The sequence below is a fragment of the Squalius cephalus genome (assembly GCF_949319135.1).
Source record: "Squalius cephalus genome assembly, chromosome: 15".
NCBI classification, from domain to species: Eukaryota; Metazoa; Chordata; class Actinopteri; order Cypriniformes; family Leuciscidae; genus Squalius; species Squalius cephalus.
Window position 1 is genome coordinate 5,203,518 of NC_137136.1, and position 21,685 is coordinate 5,225,202.

Consider the following 21,685-nt stretch of genomic DNA (forward strand, 5'->3'; position numbering starts at 1 on the left):
ATCTTTTTCTAAACCCTTAAACCACAGACAGGCAGCCTACCCGGGCAGCTCGGGGCACTGAGCACCAGAACATCAGAACAAGGCACAGACTGAGGCCGAGGCACTGGGCAGAGGGGGCTGAGATGATGTCAGGAGATCAGGAGGCTGTTCCTCCGGCCTTTAACTGGCTCGTGACTCTTGACTCGGCTGCTGGCACTCAGGGCAGGTGTACATCAGTTCATGGGCGTCTTGGCCCATCCATACCACCGTACCATTGGCAGAATCTGGCGTCTCGAGCGACCGCCGGATGGCACAGTAACTGCTGCTCATGATGGCGAAGGGAGGCATGGATGATGGGATGCGAGTAAAAGAAAAACACAAGCAAACGAATGCATGTAGTGAATGAGAAAATAAAATGAGCGATGACGAAGCAGATGGAAAGTGGCGTCGCTCTTACCATGCGAGGTAAATCATTGACACTATAAACACCAGGAGGACAAAAGCTCCTGCCGCCACACCGTACACCCACGTCTTCAGTGTTCCATCTGAAGAGGAAAAGCATTTATGTTTTTGTAGCAAAATCAAAATGCAAAACTACATACAGAAATTGAAACTGAATATTTACCTGGTCTAAAGGGTTGCAAGTACCACGTGCGTCCCACGCGGCCAGGCTGAACCGTGGCGGGCAGGGTGGGGTTGATGGCCCGGCTGGTCTTCACATCGGTTTTCTTGTCCCCTGCGGTGGGGATTTCGAGCACAGGGATGGGCGTACATTGCTCCAGCGTTCCCTCAGCCGTGAGGACCTCAGTGTAGCCCTCCTCGCACATACATACGCCCTCCTGCAGGGGGCAGCAACAGCACACCAATACTATCATGCTTTCTGCCTCCTCCTCTCAGAGCTTGACCCAATTTACACCCAACAGAGTGCTGTAAGCACCAGTCCTAAAACCCACTTCACGTTCCATCTTCACAAATTCAACAGTTTTTGGTTAAATGCTTGAAATAAGGTCTGTGGTTATATTCTCACGTTTTATTCTATGACATAAAATACATCAGTATCTTATGCATCATTTTCCTGTTATCCCTGTAAAGCTGCTTTAAACAATCTGTTTTGTATAAAGCGCTGTATAAATAAAGGTGACTTGACTAATATGCCATGTCTAAATGGGATTACAGAGGTTGTTGGGGCCATTAAAGGTCATCAAACTGAACTGGTAAACTCATCTACTTACTAGTCTGCTTTTACAGCCTCATTGTGTTTATAATCGTGCTCTGGCAAACTAAACTCAAACTTTCCAAACTGTAGATTTTAGGTAAAGACTGGAAGAGCTGTGGTTAGAAGTGGTGACGTTGAAGGCGTCATTTATAGCGTAACTTTAGCTTTTCACCTCTGAAGATTATATATTTAGGCTTCAAAATTAATAGGCTAATAGTTGTGTTATTTGTGAATATTATCTTTATGAACAAAGCGTGTAAGAATCATACACTTTTGTTGGTCACAGAGCTTAATTTCTGCAATGCTCCAAAGCCAAAAAAAAAAAAAAAAAAAAAAAAAAAAATTATTGGCTTTTTGACAAGGGAACCAGGGTCATGCTAACTTCCAGGTTGGCCTACAAAACTATGTCATTCCTGCAGTAGTCTATTGACCAGGGAAATAATGTTATCACCCATCCATAGAGGAAAGAGGTCATTCACAAACTCCTCTTTTTTTAAATGGATTGTGGGTAAAATTATTCCAAATAGCATGCACACAAAAATCAACTAGATATATTATATTATTTGTGCAGCCATCATTTGTAAAACTTGTAAACTTTGTAAAAAATAAAAAAGATCATTGATCATGTTTCAAAAAACTAGATCAACTGCACCCCCAAAAACCTAAAGTACAGTTTATGGCTGATTTTCTGTTACGTCCATTATAATAATTACAGCTGGAGCAACCGTCGACAGTTACAGACACCCAGGCTGAGAATTACAGTAATCCCACAATCCTCTTGTGTCTTACCTCTGAGCAGAATGACTGTGGTTTGTTACAAAGTGGATCACATGACTGGTCCGCCCCTGGCAGTAGCGCTGGAGGGCATCCACCTGGAAGAAATAACAGAGTAGAGATCTTTTTCAAGCTTTTGACAAAAAAGTTGAGCTGAAAAAAAGTTTTGTACACCTACCAACCAAAGACGTAACAATAACGTTACTCTACCTCATTCAAAAGTATACTTTTCTATTACATCACTTGCATGCAATACCGCATATGTTATAACCACTTTAAGTCACCATGAAATCAAAATAGACAATTCTTATTTAACCTTGTGGTACTGTTGTATTTATTGTCCATATTATTGTTGTCTTTTTAGTCATCATGACTGTCGACTACTGTATATGTTTTACGAAGGAACTGTATTACATTCTTATCCATTGCCATGTAATGTGTTAAAAATGATAAAGTTAAAAATTGCATTTTTGGGATACAGTATTCTAAGCAGTGTGCTCTTTGATAACTGTACACTAGTAGTTTAATCTGAAACTACAGAAAATGTGCATCTTGTGCACAGTACACATATTTCAAAGATGCTGGTATGATGTTCTGAACAGTCTGCTTAAAACAGCACTTTGCCACTTCTTTTATAATTATTATGCATGCAGCTTTTATGAGCTCATTAATTCAGAAGCTACAATAATTTATTTGTCACACTGCAGGAACGTTGAATATGACCTATAGTGAAGGCAAAAAGGCTTTTAAAAGTGGTGGAAAAACTGATTGGACCTAAGATGTGCACATTGCGTTTATATACATTTTAACTTGAAAACTTGATGTTGATTAAAAAAGGTCCACAGACACATTATGCATCAACTAAACTAAAGTTCTCTGAAGGTCTGTATTGGTATCTGTCAACCCTCATTGGTAACTCATTCATGTGACTTAAAGAGACAGATGTAAAGTGGTGTTGTACTGCACCTGTGACGTTTATTCCATCTGAGCGTTGACACCAGATCAGCTGAGGACCGCCCATCCACTGGTACTCATAACACTCACCATCTAGACGGAAATCAACAGAATTAATACACATACTGCAGTCGACACTTTTGGACAGTTGTAGAGAGACTCATTAAAGGTGTCATCACACTCACATCCTGTTAAAAGCACCACAATTATTAACCCTATAAAGTCTACTGCATCTAGATGATCAAAACTTTGCAAGTATGATCAAGTAGTATCAAATATGATCCATCAGACCTTTGGGGGAATGTTTATTAGTTCACCTCTCAGTCATTGTATTATATGTTTTTGCCCACACAATAAAAACTAAAGAGCTTTGATCATAAAACTAAGCATTCAAATATCATCTTACTACGACATTATTGGCAGATATAGTGATGTCTGGTATTTATATGCATTTTATTAAAATAGCCTGTTATACTGTTATTAAGATCTCGTTTGTTAGAAGCTATTTTATACTGTATGAAAATCTGTCCATATAAAAATCATATTTTTTGGGAAGTGTTTTTTTCCTCCTCGAGTGTGGGCTCCACATTCTCACTACAGTACATCGTACTATATGCCTGATGGATCAAATATGATACTCAACAAAAAACACATGCACATTTTTTTTTGTCTAAATACTAAATAAACTGATTCATTTAAAAATGTTACAATTTCTTACTATTACTTAATATGTCAGGCTTTAAAAGGGTTAAATTGTGAACCAGCTAGAGCCCATTTCCCATTGCATTCACACTGTCCCTGGCCTTAAAGGGATAGTTCGGCCAAAAATGATATTTAACCCATGATTTACTCACCCTCAAGCCGTTCCAGATGCATATGTCAATCATTTTTCAGACGAACACATTTTCAGTTATTTTAGAAAATGTCTTAGATCTTTCAGTGGTTATAATGTCAAGTTATGGGGTCCACCTCCTTCAAGTCCCAAAAATGTGCATGCATCCTTCACAAAAGTAATCCATCCGGCTCCAGGGGGATAAACGAAGGCCTTCTGAGGGTAATCCGTGCGGTTTTGTCGTAAAAAAGACAATACAACCACTGAAAGATCTAAGACATTTTCTAAAATAACTGAAAATGTGTTCGTCTGAAAAATGATTGACATATGCATCTCGAACGGCTTGAGGATGAGTAAATCATGGGTTTAATATCATTTTTGGCCGAACTATCCCTTTAATAGCCAGTCTGTTAGTTATGTTGGGTCTCAGTTCACCATTTCAATCACTGTTGTAATGAATCAAGCCATAGACATCCAACTGCATTTCATGTAAAATTCTTAAATACATGTTAAATCAGGTGACGTGAAAGGTATTTATTCTATGTGGAATGAAATCAAAGTAAAGCAGTGTCTTTAAGCCAATGAGAGAGGAGGAGCATGTCTCACTGGTGCAGGGGCGGGACTGCCACTCCTGATCGGGACACTGAGCGATGTTTTCTGGTTCCTGCGCGATGACGGCACGTGAGCGGACCTGCACCGGAGTGAAGTCCAAACGCTGACCCTTCACACACACTCTCTGACACGGGCTCCAGTCGGACCACTCCATCAGATAACAGTCACCTGAACAGATCAGCAGGAGAGTTGCCTAAAGTAGATGTCCACAAACAAACTCAATACAACCTGATAACAGCAGAAGTGCTGGGGAAGCTGTGAAACTAGATTTTGCCATGCAACGATTCATTTACAGTTTTTCAAGAGCAATTTCAACTGAGGGGGAAAGCAATTCAGATTGAGGTGGATACCCCCCTCAACCCCCAACAATTACTTGTAATAATTTAGATTATATAATTATCAGGTTATATAGATTCAAAACACATGTTAACACAAAAACAATGTCAGCATCAAACCTGAACTAAAACTTTTATATTACATCAAATAAAACCAAAAAACATCTAGATTATAACTAAACTAAAAGCAATATTGCTGTACAACCAAATATGGTCACACTTTAGATTAGGGTCCAATTCTCATTATTAACTACCTGTTCAACTTTTGCCTGAATAAACTCATAATTACTGCTTATTAATAGTTACAAAGTTAAGTTTAGATAGTTGGTAGGATTAAGGGATGTTAATGCAGAACAAGGCAATAATATGTGCTTTATTCAAGTACTAATAAACTTATTAGTTACAAAAAGAACAAAATATGCATGCTAATAAGCAACTATCTAATAGTGAGAATTGGACCCTAAACTAAAGTGTTACCCTAAATATTTATAAGAAAAAAACAAGTTAAATGGCAACACTATTGAGTGATGAATCTATAATTAGTGAATTTATAAAAAAAACAGTTAGAGGCCGGGTTTGCATTTTTATGGGAATGTTTTTAAGATATTGTGATCATTTTTTAATTTTTCTTTTTTATCATATCTAAATATCTATTTAATTCTATTTAAAGATCACAGATAAATTAATTGCTACAGATTGAACATGTTCTGATCTCTCTCTCTCTCTCTCTCTCTCTCTCTCTCTCTCTCTCTCTCTCTATATATATATATATATATATATATATATATATAAATATATAAAAAATATTTGCTAATATTTTGCTATAATATACATTTATTTTAGTAAATTATATATTATATTCAATATATTAAGATGGCTTAAAAGCCATAAAAGTCATTATAAAAAAAAAAACCTATAGTGTTGTCATGCTATGCTTGGCTTGCATGTTTAAAAAAAAAAAAAAAAAAAAAACCCACAGCATTATTTTTGCTGTTGAAGATAGATTTTCCCAATAAAAGTTTGCATGCAATGACAGCACTCATAGATCAAAAGTCCTGTGTGAATTTAGTCTGTTACCAGGGCAGGGTAAGGTGCAGGTCTCCTCCAGAACAATCATCTTATCTCCATCGACGGCCGGAACCAATCCAGCACAGAGATCTTCCTCTACAATGCTGCTCTTCCCATCGCTGGAGCCGTCTGATACGAAACACGACAGGTCCCGGAAACGCATGCCCACCCCGCACACCACCTCCTACAACACACAGAGGTTTGAGATGTGAGTGCTGCGCAGTCATAAACACTTCCTAAATCCAAAGATCAAAAGGAGGATTGAAACGGAGGAGGATCAGAGAGAATAACAGAAGAGAAGTCGAGGTTGACAGTTAGATTGGAAAACAAGGTGCTGGAAGAGTGAGGAGTACCCGCGCGGGTTGTTAGCGCATTCAGAGTGTGTTGCGTTGGCCGATTGAGGTGTTTAGCTTAAACTATTGCTCCGCTGTACAATACGATTCAATAAACACTAAACTGTTTGAATTTCATGAGTCACAATGGAGCTCAGCAGAAAAAAAGAACAAAGAGGAACAGATTAGATTATAAACTTCAATTTGTTTCCACAAGCTTATTTTACACATATGAAAATGCTGAGGTATTTCAATTTTATTCAGCAATGATGCATTAAATAGTTCAAAAAGAACACTAAAGACATTTATACTGTTACAAAAGATTTTCATTTTAAATAAATGTTCTGTTGAACTGTCTATTCATTAAAGATTCCCCCCCAAAAAATGTATCACGGTTTCCAAAAAGATTTAGCAACACTGATAATAATAATAATAATACTTGTTTCTTAAGCAGCAAATCAGCATATTAGAATGATTTCTCAAGGATCATGCGATCAAAATGCAGCTTTGCCATCACAGAAATATATATAAAAAAATTCAAATATAAAAAAAGTTTGTTAAAGGCACAATATGTAAGATTTTTGGATTCAAAAATCCCAAAAACACTAAAACAATGACGTCATATCCGCCTTACCCTCGATTTCCAGTGGAAACACCACAGACACTTTAATATTGCAACACAATTCATCCAGCAACACAAGTCATTTAACATTGAGCAACACTCATCCAGCTTTTATTCATTTATTATAATATCAATCTAGCTAACTACAATGTGCAACAAGTGTCTCATAGCAAAAACTTTAATACATTAGCTCATCCATGAACATGATTTCTGCCTGAGTCAATTTTACCGTTTTGACAGTAAATATATACAAATAAAAGCAGCCTTGGAGAGCATAAGCATAATAAAATATTAAAACATTTGGCCCCAAACGTTTGAAAGGTAGTGTACTTATAGTCGATTTCATAGATTGTACTGTTGTGCACCTTAGTGTGGATAGTTTGACATGTCTTTTGAAAACATTTCCAGTGACAAAAACTGAAAAACATTGATTGTGAAAAATAAACTTGACCTAGAACCTTCAAAAGTCCAAGTTCACCAAACTTGAACTTGAGCCGAAAGACTTCTTTTAATGTGCTTGCATTTCTGTGAAGAAGTTTCTTCTTGCAGTGCTTAAGTTCAAGTTTGATGAACTCTGATCTGTAAATTTACATTGAGCCATTCGATCTATAAGAGAATGCAATGGAAAAAGATGAAATGAGAGACCTCAACACGGCACTCTGACCACGGGCCGTACTGCCATCTGTAGCAGGGTCGCACAGGACAGGGCTTCCACTGCTCCATCTGAGACGAACACGGCCTGCCGTCCCCCTGAGACGCCTGAACCACCGCTCGCCTCCGCCACATCTTCCCTGAAGTATCGAGACACACGACAGACAAATGAGTTTGAGCTTCACTTCCACAGAGAACAAGATCATTTAAAGGAATAGTTCACCCCAAAAATGATTGTTCTGAATTAGTGTAAAAAATGGAAATGTGTTTTTTTTTAATATAATGTATTTATCAATACTTTATAATTATATATTATAAGAGATTTTTTATTACACTACTGAGCAAAGGTTTAAGGTCAGTAAGATATTTGGATGTTTTTGAAAAGTCACTTATGCTCACCCAAGGCTGCATTTATTCATTTTAAAATGTGAAATATTATTGCAATTTAAAATAACTGTTTTCTATTGTAATATATTTTAAAATGTCATTTATTTTTGTGATGCAAAGCTGGTTTTTCAGCATCATTACTCCAGTCTTCAGTCACATGACCCTTCAGAAATCATTCTAATATGCTGATTTAAAACACTGAAAAGAACAGTGTTTATTTGAAGTAGAAAACTTTTGTAACATTATAAATGTATTTACTGTCATATTTTATCAATTTAATGCATATTTGCTGAATAAAAGTTTTTTTTTTTTTTTCAAAAAATAAATGAATAAATAAATAAATAAATAAAACACTGACCCAAACTTTTGAACAGTAGTGTACATTATGACAATGAAAATAAAGTCAAAAACTTTGATTTTGGAATAAAATATGACCTGAACCTGTTTTTGACAGATTTCATGAGCTGCCCGCATACAAAAATCTCTACATACACACGCATGCACACACACACACACACCCATCTTTCAGTTTCCAGCTCAAGACGCGGCTGTCTCAGATAACTCGCTAGCTCATCCCACACGTGTTTAGCATAAAACCTCGCACAATGCGCCGCCTTCTTTCTCGCTCTTCTTTCTCTACCTTATCTTGGAAGTGTTTGGCAGGCCGACTGTCATTTTCTGTCTAGAGCTGCTTCCATCTTTTTTTCTCCTTTGAACAGTCCATCATTTAATCTCGTATTTCAGAGTTCTAGCTCCCTTCTCAAATGCTATCTTTTTGTTCTTTCTTTGCATGCACAGTTAAACAGCCTACATGCATACCTAGTCACAAACAGCTGAGCATGACGCAAGCAAAGCCATTGCATTCGATTTCTCTTTACAATGAAGTAACATTTCAGTCAGGAAATTAGATTTCTTATTTTCACATGTTTTCCAAATGAGTGTGCAATATGCATATCATTGGGCTGAGACTAATATACTGTCCACTATTATTCAAAAGGGATTGGTAAGATTTTTTTTTTTATAACAGATTAATACTTTTATTCAGTAAGGGTGCATTAAACTAATCAAAATGTAAAAATTTCTATTTCAAATAAATGCTTTTCTTTTCAACTTCCTTTTCATCAAAGAATCCTGAAAATGCATCAGTTTCCACAAAAATATTAAGAATTAGAACCGTTTTAAACATTGTTAATAAGAAGAAATGTTTAAATAAGAATGATTTCTGAAATTCAGAAATTCAGCTATGGTTTAAATTGCATTATAAAAAACAGTTATTGTTATAATATTTCACAATATAACATTTTTTTTACTGTATTTTTTTAATCAAATGAACTGACCGCAAACTTTTGAATGGTATTGTATGACATCAATTAAAAACACATTTAATGGAGCAGTAAAGAGTCATGCATTTGTCCATTCTTTGTCTTTACCTTCAAGGCCACAGGTCTGGGAACAGTCTGACCACACCGACCAATCAGAGAGCTGGCAGTTGATTGGACACTCCACTGTGCAGGAAGCATTCATCTGCCATTTCTTCTCTAAGCGCAGCTGTGGAAGAAAATAAGACAGACTGTTTCTTTAGCATTCATGAAAAAAGGTCACCTCTTATTCCAACAGAGAAACATCTGAGAAGCAGAAGACTTGATCAAAAGTGCCCATTGCTCTATGTTTATCACACTTCAGTTAAAAGTAGAAACAAATGAGATATTAAAGAGGTCTCAGATCTCATTTGTGTTTTTTTCTTTACTATGGGTATTTGAGTTTTACATTTGAGAAGTTTTAACCCTGATACAAAGTGGGCTGGTTGAAAACTGGGTTACAGGGTTAATATGCTGTGCATATGAATTATCGCCCACGGGGTCCAATTAAAGTGACCAGAGCTGTCGGATTTTAACTGATCTTTTGCCATCGCTTTTCACATTAACCTACAATTTAAAATGGCACAAAATAACCTTGTTTCTTTTCCACTGGCTCATCACATCATCATTCTAGAAGAGTAGATTTAGGGACTATCTCATTTTTAGTGGAATTTGCTTAGGCATACATCTGAGGAATACACTGTCGTTGACAAATTTGGGGTCTTTTTTAAATAAATGAATACTTTTCTTCAGCAAGGATGCATTAAATTAATCAAGTGACAGTAAAGACATTTATAATGTTACAAAACATTTCCATTTCAAATAAATGTTTCCACAACTACATTAAGCTAACTGTTTTCAACATTGATAATAATGAATGTTTCTTGAGCAGCAAATCAGCATATTAGAATGATTTTTGAAGGATCATGTGACACTGAAGACTGGAGTAATGATGCTGAAAATTCAGCTTTGCATCACAGGGATAAATTGCATTTCAAAATATATTTAAATAGAAAACAGTTATATTAAATTGTAATAATATTTCATATGTTTTAGTGTATTTTTGACACACGCGCGCGCGCACGCACACGCACACACACGCACACACGCGCACACGCACACACACGCACACACACACACACACACACACACACACACACACACACACACACACACACACACTTTAAATATAACATTAGACACACTTTGAGTGTCATGAGAATGGCAAAGCTGCGCTGATGCAGCATTTAATATTCACAGAATCACAGCGTGAATCCCACGAAATAATTGAACACTATTTCCATCTGGAAAAGAAGCTCTAGTTATATTTTCTAGGCCCTGAATATACAGAAGGTTAAAAGGTCTGTAAACAAATGCACAAACCTCTTCGCAGTACTTCAAGTCAACAGATTTGCCATCACTTCTAACGCAGTCCAGCATCCTCGTCTTGAGACCGATTCCACACACAGCGTTGGCACTTAATTGGCATGTGCTCCAGTCTAAGGGAACACACACAGATATCAGCCTGCGGGTTCTCATTAAACTACATGTCTAGGTCAGAGGTGGCTTGAGTCCTCCAGAGCGGATGGTTTGAGGACAGTTTCATCTCTATAAACTGAAACTACCACAGCGCTTTGCTTTGACGCTCTAGGAGGGCGATTGTGAGCAGATGGAAGAAGCAGTTCCAGTAATGATCCAAACTCTTGAATGACTCATTCATGTGACTCAAATCAATAAGAGAATAGTGCTTTGTGGGTAATAACCAGACTAGAAGGACTAGCCACAGTGCAGGACATTTTTTTTAAAGTCAACAAGAATTGTATTGCAGTACTGTGATGCACTTCAGAGAAAGACAGGATACAATATATGAGGAAAAAATATAGAATTTATCCATTATGCCTTCAATGGATCATGGATGTTACATCTGGCAAACCAAAATGACTTAAAGGTAAAGTGTGTTTTTATATTCAGGCTTAGCAGAAGGGATGTGTTGGGAATAGGACTGCATGATTAAGCTAAATAAATGGCTTAGTACGATTAACAAATAACAAAGGCTGTGATTTAAATAAAGAAATAAATATATGCGCTGCGTGTTTGAGAGTCACTGCGTTCTTACACGTGAGCAGCTTGTTATCCGCTGGCTCGATTCACAGTAAATGCTGCTTTACACAAACTCCATCACTGCATCTGCTCGAGTTTAGGTTTCTTTAACGTGCTTTTGGGAACACAACATGCACCAACCATCTTCCCATACTTGTAATGAGAAGTGATTATAAACGGTCTGTTGTAAACAAAAGAGAAGCTTTTGGTTTAACGTTTGAAAATTAAGAATTTAAGACAGCCATTAATATTAGTATTGTAATTTTACAGTTTCACAATTAAACTATTATATTTGAATAAATAGTCTATTTTTTATATTACAGTGAAATGCTAAAATAGTAAAATTTCTTATTTTGTTTTTGGTAGGGCTGTCAAAATTAACATGTTAACAAATGTGATACATTTTTTTTCAGTCTAATACATTAAAAATATTTAAAGCAATAACGCAGTGTTCGTTTTTTCCCATCATCCTTTAGCTAGCGTTACAATATATGATCAAGCTCTTATTCCTGCAAATGCAAGTAAAAATCTGAACCAGTCTGACTGGGCCAATAGAAAACACTGAGCCATTATATATTGAAGGACCGAGCTAAATGTGACTTATTGTAATGGGTTTGTATGTGAAGATTGTTTTAAGTTCCCTTAATTAAAAGTTGTTATATTTTTTAAAGTTTATTTTTTAAATAAATGTTAAAATGGATAGATTTCAATTATAATGTAATGCTGAATGCCGATAATTAATGGCTAAAATTGAGAAAGAAAAAAAATCAATTTAATAGAGACATCAGTAGCAGTATTGGTATCGGTGATACTGGCCTTCAAATATTTAATATGTAGGCTATAGTCTTTATGTTGTTTCTACATTCATTTGGAGATTAAATGTGAAATTATTACAATATAAAAATATACATATATAAAAAAACTTTAATGTTAGGTGCGATTTATTACATAAAAAGTGTGATTAAGTTAATTTTTTAATCGATTCACAGCACTAGTTTTTAGTAATTTTTTATTTATTTTTTTAGTAAAAATAACATTTATAATAATTATTCTTATTATTTTATATGGCCAAAATGTACAGCACTACAAACAAGCACAGCAAACCACAATTGCAATATTTCTCAGAAGAATCCCAATTAGATTTTTTCCACAAATCATTCAGCCATAGTTGGGAAAGCTGTCATTTTGTACACTCACCGGTGATGTTGTAACTGTAGTGAAAGCAGTTGCGGTTCAGGAGGCAGGGCTCGGTCTGCATGCTAACCGGACAGTCCTCTCCTTCTTTAGGCAGACGCAGGGCAAACGCTGTCCTCTCTCGATCTCCTCTTCCAGAACACGGCTTTAAGAGGCCGATAAAACAGGGTTGTCTTTTACACACTGCAGTTCATTCACTTTAGTGAGCTCATAATTCTCTCATATTTCTCCTCAAGCTGTTCATTTACTGTTTAACAAGTGCATCTTAATGACCTGCTTTGATTTTTTATGCCTCAGTGTCTGCTGGCTCTCACTGAGGTCATTTAATCCGAGGATAAAATTATATCCCTGTTGGCATAACCCAAAAATGGTATTGCACAGATGTTTCTTAGGAGATTTAAGAAATTTCTCAGTTATGTTTCATCAAGGCATGAACTTAGACATGTCTCAGATGCTTATGATAATTAAAATTGACACAAAACAGTTTTACACTAAAACTATTAATTTTTTTGGAATTTAATTGAAATTATCTAATGTGCATAAGTTTGGACACCCCTATGTTAAATTCCCATAGAGGCAGGCAGATTTTTATTTTTAAAGGCCAGTTACTTCATGGATCCAGGATACTATGCATCCTGATAAAGTTCCCTTGGCCTTTGGAATTAACTTCACCATACCTAGAGATTGGCATGGTTTTATTTCAGTTAGCCTAAAAGCTAGTTTGATTTGCATTGAGCGATGATCTTATGGAAAGTACTCCATGCCAATCTCTAGGTACAGTATGGTGAAGGTTATGTGATGATATGGGGCTATTTTATTTCCAAAGGCCAAGGGAACTTTATCAGGATGCATAGTATCCTGGATCCATGAAGTAACTGGCCTTTAAAAATAAAAATCTGCCTGCCTCTATGGGAATTTAACATAGGGGTGTCCAAACTTATGCACCCTGTATTTTAAGGAAGAACATTTATTTATTTATGATACATTATTCATTCACAAAGAAAATTGGTGTATTTTTTTAATTAAGGCATTAAGTTCAATTTCCAAAAGATGATTTTTTATTCCTCTTTTTAGTCAACTTTAGCATGGGTGTCTAAACTTATGCATAGCACTGTATATATATATATATATATATGAGATCTCCTTTAAAAACGTGACGTTAATAGGGTTTTTAAAGGAGAAGTAGGAGACTAAAATCCGGCAGAAGAACTGAGATTTTACAGTGATCAAATCAGTGCCTATCTGCAACCCTCCCTAGGGTTTAAATGGATTAGCGATAATCCTGACCACGTCACATGGGGTCCAGGGACTCCAGTCGGACAGCACACAGTCCTCCGGGCAGGGCAGTCGGCTCTCCCTCGTTCCCTGAGGCATCTCCTCTGGATCACACAGATAGTCTTCCACCCCATCACTGGGACCGTCCACTGTGTTCAACATACACCTGCAAGACCATCAAAGATGAGCACAGTATGACCAGGGTATTGTGGATGGAGTAACAGTATAATAAATAGGAGGAAAATACATCTCACCTGACTCTTCTTGTCTGCACGCCCTCGCCACAGTTCTCCTTCAGATCCACGTTACTTACTTTCCACACGCTCCAGGGTTCAGCAACCCAAATATACTGACTGCAGTCACTGACGCACGGGACCACCTCATAGACCTGAAACATGAGCCCACCAACCACTCATAACAGCATCAATCCCACTAAACTAATCACATCCAACTATTCTAACTGAGCTCGGATTTTAACACCAGGAATTTTTCATAAAAAGCAGTACAAAATCTGATCCGTGTGAAAAAGAAATGTTCAGTGCAAGGTCAGACTAAATATTATCTGTTTTATTTTCTATTTAATATAAATGTATTAAAATTAATATGAATAATTAATATGAATAGGGACAAAGGCAGTTTAAAGGCTTGATTTCTGTGATTACATTTTTTTCTAGAAAAAAACACAATAAAATAAAAAATAAAATTGAATACACAAAAATACATCAATTAAAATGTATTTAAATAATAAATAAAAATGAAACAGCAGACTATTAAATGAAAAATATTGTAATTAATAAATAAATAAATACACATTAATGAAATTAAAAACAGAAAATTAATTATTTTAAATAAATATATAAATACATACATACATAAATAACCCACCACAATATGAATTTATCAGATTATGTCAGAATAATAACATTGTTTTGAGTGTGCCAGTTATATCTCTAAGGTGAGACATCTGTAATGTTTTAAAAATAGCAATTGCACACCAAAGTGAACCCTATTCATAGAAAAACACAACAATTAAAACCAACTCTGGAAGAAATTCCAATGAAGAGAAGGAAGTGTTTTTACCTGTGCCTGTGGCCGAGCAGCATTATTGGAGAGTTAGAGAAAAATGTCATTAGAACATCTGCATCTACAGACCAAAGCACCATAAAACATCATGCTCAGTTAAGATTGCACTTGCTTATTTGTTCTTTTTAAGAAACAGCATTGCCCAAACTAAACATAAAAAACACAGTTAGCAAGACCAGAAATAAATGGGTTCAATTCTGATTTCACAGTGACAAAGTACATGTAGAAGATCAGGTAAAACCACATGACCTTTAACCAACCTGATAATCTGTTTATTAATAAAAGGAGAGTATTAAATCTCATTAAATTATACGGAATCCAAATATATACAGATATTTGTCAGGAGAAACATCTCAAAAAGGCTTTGATGTTGTGTGATCTATTTCTAGCAAATCTCAGTAAAAAAATTCAGATGAAAGGCAAGTATTTCTGAATAATTTGAGATTCACTTGTGAACCATTTTTTTTTTGCATCTTAAGCGTGTAATTTTCAGCCAAAAATTCTAGAAGTTGAGGGAAACTTTTGAACTATGCTCCAGTCAACTGCCTATGTAGGCAGTATTTTAAGATATCATAGGTGCGCTCCTATGCCTTAAGGGATGAATAATCAGCATGCCTGCCTGCTAAGATACCTTCTTTTGGCCAAATTGCAAGGCAGCACTTCACGTGTCCTTTTACAATCCCATAATGCATTTCAATACACACACACTATCTAAGCAACATCCATCCAAAATGGGGTGAAAAGGCATGATAAATGATTTTAAGTACACTTACAATTTATTCAACATCAAAAATGTAGCAATACAATTGTTTAATCCAAGTAAAACTGTACTATTGAACATAATATTTGAATTTGTAGAGCATTGCTTTATGTTAGCAAAATACTAACACCGAATTCTATTGTAATTGCGAGCAGTGTTGGGTGTAACGCATTACAAGCAATGCGAGTAATGTAATCAGATTACTTTTAAGTTCAAGTAACAAGTAATGCATTACTTTTAAATTTACAACAAAATATCGGAGTTACTTTTTTAAATGAGCAACACAAGTTACTTTGTTTTCCCACTATTGACTGACAAGTAACTGTTACTTTTTTTAGGGAGTAAAGCAATACTTTTAACTTGATTGTGAGATTGTAATGTGTAACTGTAATTGTATCGAACTATTTGTACTGTATGTGTAGGCCGCTCACTCGGTGTTGGAGCAGAAAAAACAAGGTACTCATTGTATAAGACATAAAACAAAGTGCTTTACAATTCTTTCCTCTATGCATAAGGAAGGGTGACGTTTACCTGGTTAAGGTGGTCCAGTTTTGGGCAGGGTCTTCCTCCATTGTAAGGCTTTTCTCTGAGCCATTTTGAGCGAACTTTGACCCCACTGCCACAGGATTTGCTGCAGCGCGACCAGTTGGACCATTCGCTGAGTTTACAATCAGAAGGGCAAGGGACGATGCAGGCCTCCTCTATGTACCCTGAAAAAACCCAGCATGCATGGTCAAAACTTACAGTATATCAAAAAATAAATAAATGACATGTTATTCAGATGGCCTCTTCCAGTTTTTCTTCCCAACTAATGATGCCTATAAATAACTATCAAGAAAGCATGCAAAACAAACCACCATCAGATGCTGGTTTTTAACTGGATTTTCCTGCAGGGCAATAACAAGTTTAACAGGCTTGCTGATTGAACATTAAAAATAAAAAAAATAAAAAATTAAAAGCAAGCTTGTACCTTGCAGAAAACATTATGAGGTGCATAAAAAGTTCAAAAGTAATTGGTATAAATAGGCATGTTTTGAGATGCAGTATTTTTGTGGAGAGTTTGCTGCAGGGTCAGAGAAATGTAATATGCTTATACATTTTTATTATTACTGCTGTTTGCTCGAGCCGTGTGAACTGCCTACTCATTTGGCTCAAGAGGATCAGCCTTTCCCAAATACATACTGCAGGCCTCACACACACACACACACACACACACACACACACACACACACACACACACACACACACACACACACACACACACGTCCCTGGACACCATATCCTTCACAGAAGCCTTTTAAGAGCAGCCAACACTTGGCTAAGAACAAAGTCAAATGTAGAAATTGCTGCTTCCAAAATACTGTGGTAAATAATACATTATAAAACTGATGGTTCTGGAAGCTGATTGGTCAGTAAAGCGTACCAGTTATTCACAAACACGATGAAAACAACTATGATGTCAAACATATGTTCACCATATCAATGCACAACACACACCGAGATTATTAACCTCAGCTCACATGACGTGCTGAATCTTTAAGCACAGGGTTAAAGGGATAGTTCACCTAAAAATGTAAATTCTCTCATATCTCATTCCAAACCCATTTCACTTTTGGTCATCTTCAGAACACAAATGAAGATCTTTTTGATAAAATCTGAGAGCTTTCTGTCCCTCCAACTACCACTTTGACTCTTCAGAAAGTTCATAAAGAGATCGTAAAACGAATCCAAATGAATTGAGCGGTTTAGCCCAAATTTTCTGAAGAGACTCAGGCGCTTTGTATGATGAACGAAAGTCTTACAGGTTTGGAACAACATGAGGGTGAGTAATTAATGACAGTTTCCATTTTTGGGTGAACTAACCCTTTAAGTTGTTTTCTTTTTTGCAGCAAACAGGTCATTTTGTCACTTGCCAGTTGCCACCTATCTCAAAAATAATTGAATTTTTCCCCTCAGGTGCTGAGTGTGGTGTGTGTAACACTGACAATGCTTAACACTGCTTGTTTTGATACGAAAATAAAAGAAAAACTCTGACTGACGGTTTTCAACCTTGTATTTGTTTCCTAAAGCAACCAACTGGCCAGTTTTATTTGTTTTATTCCTTGCCAAAACCAATATTACAAGCATTTGGCACTTGGTGAGTGTTCTTTTTTTGGACTCTGCATGCAACTGTGTGCAGCTACTGTGCTAATGATGGAATCCGTATAATGATTCAGACCAATTTAATGAGGAGACTCAATGTTAGAAAAGAATCTTGCAAATTCACAAAAGAAAATATTCATTGTGAAATCAAATGGGAAAAAAAGTTGTCTATAGAAATCAAATTATTTAATTGACAATATTATAATAAAAAATATTATATAAAATTACATAATGGATTTTCATATTTTGTCAAGAACATCTACAAATAAAAGTAAATTTTTATTTTATTTAAATAAAATTGTTCAAACATATGAATAGACAATTAAATTTAATAACGTATATATTAAATGCAATTTAATACAAACTATTAGCCTATATATATATATAATAAGGGCTGTCAAACGATTAATCGCGATTAATCGCATCCAAAATAAAAGTTTGTTTTTACATAATATATGTGTGTGTACAGTGTATAATTATTTTCTATATATAAATACACACACATGCATGTATATATTTAAAGCTACACTGTGTGATTTTTACCCCCATCTAGCGGTGAAATTGTATATGACTACCCAGTGAATATTAGTTTCTGTTCCTCTCAATTCCGAGGGCGTTTTCACTCCTACGGTGGCCGTATTATTCCAAGATTAACATGGCTTCCAGTTATCACTTCGTCCATGACAATAATAAACAATACGTCTAAAATGAATAAAACTACAGGACAGATGTCAGGAGGTAAACGTCACCCGTGAAATCGGCTATCCCAGCATAATCAGATTAGGCTAACGTTACAATGTGTACAAAGTAAAAGCAATTAAAAATAACAAAAATTTACAGTGTCCTTTTTTTTATATAGCTTAAAAAATTGCGCCTTTAAAACTATTCATTACCTGTGATCCGTCGCAGCACAGATTTATGTTACAAGGTAAACAATACTTTTTCACCATTGACGCGAGGATGAAGTTATACTAGAGGTCGTTCTGGCGTTATGCACAACCACGCTATGGTTAGACAAGCAACTATAAAACTTTGAATTTACACAAATAGGCTGGATTACCTGCCGAGAAGAAAGCAGGCAACTTCAGCGTCCGTTTTAAAATCTTTTCTCCTCATGAGCTCTTTCCATCTGGGAAAAGTTACTCCAATATTGACTTTGGTCTTGCTGATTTGTCTGTCGCGTTGACGTTTTAATTCTCTTTCAAATGTGAGTACGCACACACGCACGCACGCACGCACACACACACACCACACTATCTTTCAAATCTGCCGGCACTCGCGAGCTCGCGAGTAATCTCCCCCTCGCATTCGTCACGGTGTCACTGAGTGAAAAACGCAAAAGGCGAAGCTTGAATTTACAGGCATGTCCCTCTTTGGCTAATGTAGTTTCAAGATGGAGGGGCAACATGGCGACCGGCATTCGAACCCCTCACCCGTATGTACTTTCAATGGCAGATTATAAACTTAAGAGAATACTTTATTACTTGAAAGAAGTAAATATACATTAATGAGCACATATATTTTTGAAAGAACTAAGTGTTTTTTGCTAAGAATCAACTAAAAAAGTTACACAGTGTAGCTTTAAGAAATATTTGCATGTATATACTGTGTATATATATTTATATTATATATAATTTAGATTATATATAAATATTTTATATATAAATAACACATTTTTCTTAAATATATATGCATGTGTGTGTATTTATATATAGAAAATAATTATACTCCATACACACACATATATTATGTAAACACAAACTTTTATTTTGGATGTGATTAATCGCGATTAATCGTTTGACAGTCCTAATATATATATATATATATATATATATATATATATATATATATATACACACACACACTCACCTAAAGGATTATTAGGAACACCTGTTCAATTTCTCATTAATGCAATTATCTAATCAACCAATCACATGGCAGTTGCTTCAATGCATTTAGGGGTGTGGTCCTGGTCAAGACAATCTCCTGAACTCCAAACTGAATGTCAGAATGGGAAAGAAAGGTGATTTAAGCAATTTTGAGCAAGGCATGGTTGTTGGTGCCAGACGGGCCGGTCTGAGTATTTCACAATCTGCTCAGTTACTGGGATTTTCACGCACAACCATTTCTAGGGTTTACAAAGAATGGTGTGAAAAGGAAAAAACATCTAGTATGCGGCAGTCCTGTGGGCGAAAATGCCTTGTTGATGCTAGAGGTCAGAGGAGAATGGGCCGACTGATTCAAGCTGATAGAAGAGCAACTTTGACTGACTTCTTTGGAATGTGGTGGAACGGGAGCTTCGTGCCCTGGATGTGCATCCCACAAATCTCCATCAACTGCAAGATGCTATCCTATCAATATGGGCCAACATTTCTAAAGAATGCTTTCAGCACCTTGTTTAATCAATGCCACGTAGAATTAAGGCAGTTATGAAGACATTATCCTGACATGTTTCATGAGATTCACTCAAATTCTTGAGACCATAAATTATCTGAATACTTGAAAAAACTAGAACAATGTCACCTCTACCTGACATTCAAAACTTGCCACATCTCGTGAAACATTCACCTACTGTAGTGGGGCTTCTGATTGAAAAATCAAAGCAATTAATCAGAGAGGTCAAGGGTGAGTTTCAGTCTTTTCTCCCTCGAAAGATTAACCAGGATTTGACATGGCCGTGACGGGCAGGAAGAGAGCCGGATCCTGAGGGGGGAGATACCGCAGCGACCCCAAATACCCTGTACAGTCACAATGCATCTGTATAAAACAGCTCTCCCATCTCCTCTGGCCCTCAGTGTTAAGACACGTCAATCCTGTTCCACAGCTAACACAGAGTAAACGCCCTCTAGGAGGAGAAAACAAGCCTCCGCTGGCTGTTCGCTGACCACTCGACCCAACATGCAACGCTCTCTGTCCCTACAGCCAGTTCAGAGGTGGCAGGACGCCACTGGCCTTCACCAAACATGGCAGTCCTCGTGTTATTCTGTTGTGCCCGTAGTGACCTCATTCCTTCAAAACAATCCACATCCCGACTCTGGACCAAACACACGAACCAAAGGGTGAGTCATCAAAGAAAAACAAGTTAGTTTCACAGTTTCTTACTCTGAAAGCTTTAAGGATTAGTTCAAAATCTGTCTGTTCCTGAACACACAATATAGCACACAAATCATACAGCATGGACTAGCTTTATGCTCTAGTCATGCTGTATGCTTTAATTGCATGGAAAGAAACTATGTTTTTGGGCTTGACAGTAAATAATAAGTGTAACGGCATGATGACTATGTTTATTTTTTAAGAGAACTACTCCTAGAATCAGGCTGTTAAGGGCAAAGCATGAGCATCAGAATCCCATCACAAATGCAATAGTTTTTGAAGCTTGTAAATACAACATTAAACATTCATGTTAAAAACATATTAACATTTCAATCCTGATCAATTTCAGGACCGTATAAAAGTTTGGGATTGGTTAAGTACGATTTTTTTATGCTTTTGAAAGAAGGTTCTTATGCTCAACATTTATTTGATAAAAAAAAAAAAAAAAAACAGAAACGGTAATATTGTAAAATATTATTACAATTTAAAATAACAGTTTTCTATGTGAATACATTTTAAAATGTAATTTATTCCTGTGATGCAAAGCTGAATTTTCAGCATCATTACTCCAGTCTTCAGTGTCACATGATCCTTCAGAAATCATTCTAATATGCTGATTTACTGCTCAAGAAACATTTCTTATTATCATCATCAATGTTGAAAACAGTTCACTGCTTAATATTTTTGTGGAAACTATGATAATTTTAAAGTACAAAATAACTGTTTATTTGAAATAGAATTACATTATAAATGTCTATACTGTAAATACTTGCTCTATAAGTGTTCATTTCTGTAAAAACAAACAAACAAAAATTTACAGACTCCAAATTTTGAACGGTAGTGTATGTATGAGCGGAAGTAAATACTATGCAGAACTGCTGTATCTGTTGCGTTCAAAAAAACATTCAGAAATAAACA

The 21,685-nt window shown here is 36.1% G+C and overlaps 1 protein-coding gene across 5 annotated transcripts in view; it reads right to left on the bottom strand.

Moving 5' to 3' along the window:
- The window catches only part of thsd7ab (thrombospondin, type I, domain containing 7Ab), a 117,333-nt gene that overhangs the window by 3,775 nt on the left and 91,873 nt on the right, over nt 1–21,685 (bottom strand). For 3 of the 5 annotated variants that reach the window (XR_013823713.1, XR_013823714.1, XR_013823715.1), the window contains 14 exons: nt 16,058–16,242; nt 13,944–14,077; nt 13,702–13,855; nt 12,418–12,559; nt 10,504–10,619; nt 9,193–9,310; nt 7,370–7,515; nt 5,780–5,954; nt 4,362–4,535; nt 2,936–3,016; nt 1,985–2,067; nt 605–818; nt 437–524; nt 41–301 (listed from right to left, as the gene is read on the bottom strand). Coding sequence is in view for 2 of the 5 variants with exons in the window: in XM_079894865.1 (XP_079750991.1) it covers nt 437–524; nt 605–818; nt 1,985–2,067; nt 2,936–3,016; nt 4,362–4,535; nt 5,780–5,954; nt 7,370–7,515; nt 9,193–9,310; nt 10,504–10,619; nt 12,418–12,559; nt 13,702–13,855; nt 13,944–14,077; nt 16,058–16,242 (1,810 nt within the window). In the remaining 3 variants the exon portion in view is untranslated. The remainder of the gene's footprint in view (nt 1–40; nt 302–436; nt 525–604; nt 819–1,984; nt 2,068–2,935; nt 3,017–4,361; nt 4,536–5,779; nt 5,955–7,369; nt 7,516–9,192; nt 9,311–10,503; nt 10,620–12,417; nt 12,560–13,701; nt 13,856–13,943; nt 14,078–16,057; nt 16,243–21,685) is intronic. The other 2 variants (XM_079894865.1, XM_079894864.1) reach the window with 1 other exon arrangement.